Genomic DNA, 2532 nt, shown 5'->3' with positions numbered 1-2532 from the left:
CGCCCTCTGGCCTTTGGATGGAGATTTACTGCTGATCACAGAACCGTGCTTCACTGAAAGATACGCATGACAATCGCTGCTTCTGTCTAATCGCGATTTCGATTCCATTTCGATTTTTTCGTGCAGCCCTAACCATAGATGCTGCATTTTAGAAACACACTCGCATTAGCGTTAACTAGTTTATTTGTAATCTGATGCAAAGGTAATATAATACAAACAATAGTGTTATAAATGTACATACATTTAAAAAAAAATACAAATATGAAAAACTTTTGAGGATTTATGATGCTGATGACCGTTAAACACGTCATCACAGTCTTGTGTAAAGGGTCCATTACAATTAAATGTTAACATTATTATATTAACCTATTTTCTCAAATAATAATGTTTTCTATTTGAATGTGTTTTTGTGAATATGTGAATTTTCAGCTTCATTACTCCAGTCTTCAGTGTCACATGATCCCTCAGAAATAATTATAATATGCTGATTTTCTTCTCAAGAAACATTTATTATTATCATCAATGTTGAAAACAGTTGTTCTGCTTAATATTTTTGCAAAAACTGTAAGTTTTTTTCAGGATTCTGTGATGAATAGCAAGTTAAAAAGAACCGCATATATTTGAAATAGAAATTGTTCTTTACGGTCACTTTTGATCAATTTAATGCATAATTGCTGAATAAAAGTATGAATTTATTTCAACAGAAGTTACTGACCCCAAACTTTTGCATTTAGCATCAAAATATTAAAATACATATTGTGTCTTATATTAAAATATAATATAGAATATTCTAATATAGAACACAGTGTTTTATAATACTATTCTATATGTTATAATTACATGCTCTTCTATCTTAACCCACCAAACTTTCTGTTAGCCTTATTACAGCTACAGTTTCAATGCAGATATTTATCACTTCATTAACACACATCCCTCCCTTTCTTCCTGTGACTCTACAGCAGTTGTATCAGATCCAGCAGGTGACGATGCCGGCGGGACAGGAACTGACTCAGCCCATGTTCATTCAGTCCACCAACCAGACGGCTGACGGGCAGGTCACCACGCAGGTCAGTGCGGACTGAGGCTGTCCGTCCAAGTCCTCACTGGCCCACGGAGCTCCAGACACCACCATCCACAATGAAGGAGAGGAGCCGCCACACACCAACACCTAGTCCTTCCACTTCCCTTCATCTCATGCCATACTTTGATCAAGTTCTCCGACTGGTTTCATTCAGCAATCAAATAATAAACTTCAGATTTAAGCTTCATAATTTACCGTCCAAAATACATGTATTGCTGTTTTGTTAACAGAGTTTGGGTCTCTTTACTACAGTGCTGGAAGGATCAATGTGTAGTGGCAGAGATTTGATTTCTGCCATATTGATTTCAACTATGTCTTCTGCAATATGGCTATGAACCCACTGTGTTCCTTGCAGTATAGGTAGAATATGTCCTTGTTTCATAGTTTAATGTGGATATGGGTAGAGATTATGCTTTCAGATCTGTTCAGTAATATTGATATGACATTAGGGTGAGGCTTGTGAAACCTGAGCTGGAGGGCACTTCTTTCGTGGGGGGAAAAAAAAAACTTTTTTTTTTTTTTAAACCCTCATCCATTTTGACAGATTATGCCATCTCATGATGTGTAGAGTTCTAAACTTGATAAAAGCCATAATCTACACATTCTGCATCTGTAGTTTAACTCTGTAATTCTATAGTAATTGTATTAGTTCAGTTGTGGTATATTGTATAGTTTTGAAATTTGACAACGTTGTATTTGTTAAAGGGCTTCTTATTGTTGGGTTTTCTACATGCAGAATGGTCCTCTTTGTGTGAATGTGTAATTGACGTACTTTCCTTGAGTGTCTTTCTGGACTAGTTTTAAAGAGACTTCTTTTGCCCCTTGAAAGTGAACTGCTCCACTGTTACCTACTTGTAAAAACAACACCTTAATTAAATAAAAACCCTTTTATATAAACATTTTTAATACCAGTTGTAACATTTTTTTTATTGGCCTCTTGTTTTGTTTTTTTCGTATTATAATTGTTGGTCCTGTTGTTTTGCATGCAGTTATGACTGCCAGCATGATATGCAATACCTAGGTACAAATTTTATTTTTGTGTTCTTTTTTTGTAAACAGACCTTGGCTTGTGAGAAAATAAAAACTCCCAAAAAGGTTGGAAGTTGCGTTTTTTTATATCACAGTACATTGTAAATAAATTATTGAGTGGACGTGCTTCCTGGTGGTTTGAGATTAAGGTTTTAACTCGTCTTTTGTCATGTACTAGCCTCATTCTACCAAATGAAGGCTATTTATAAATGTTTTCATTAGGTTATTAACTTTGAGTACATTTATTTTTAACACCGAGTACATTAGATTTGCCGCTAGGTTTGCCTCCTGTACTGATGGAGAGTGGCGGTGTTTATTTTTAACACACGGTGGCGCCATTTCAACCTGACTAGTGCTCAATCACTGGAAGGCACATTTGTGATTAGTAGAACTCACCGACTCATTTCTGCGAATCGAATCTA

At 35.6% G+C, this 2532-nt stretch overlaps 1 protein-coding gene across 1 annotated transcript in view; it reads left to right on the top strand.

Annotated features, from left to right (window-relative positions):
• Positions 1 to 1791, top strand: part of LOC107670052 (nuclear transcription factor Y subunit gamma-like) — a 24785-nt gene extending 22994 nt beyond the window's left edge. Inside the window, exon 11 of the mRNA XM_016462535.1 lies at positions 960 to 1791. Within this exon, the coding sequence (XP_016318021.1) occupies positions 960 to 1082 (123 nt within the window). The 3' untranslated portion in view covers positions 1083 to 1791. The remainder of the gene's footprint in view (positions 1 to 959) is intronic.
• The last annotated feature ends 741 nt before the right edge of the window (positions 1792 to 2532 follow it).

The sequence above is a fragment of the Sinocyclocheilus anshuiensis genome, unplaced genomic scaffold (assembly GCF_001515605.1).
Source record: "Sinocyclocheilus anshuiensis isolate Anshui unplaced genomic scaffold, SAMN03320099.WGS_v1.1 scaffold253, whole genome shotgun sequence".
Lineage (NCBI taxonomy): Eukaryota > Metazoa > Chordata > Actinopteri > Cypriniformes > Cyprinidae > Sinocyclocheilus > Sinocyclocheilus anshuiensis.
Note: the sequence above shows the minus strand (reverse complement) of the source record. Positions and strands in the feature narration are given on the sequence as shown.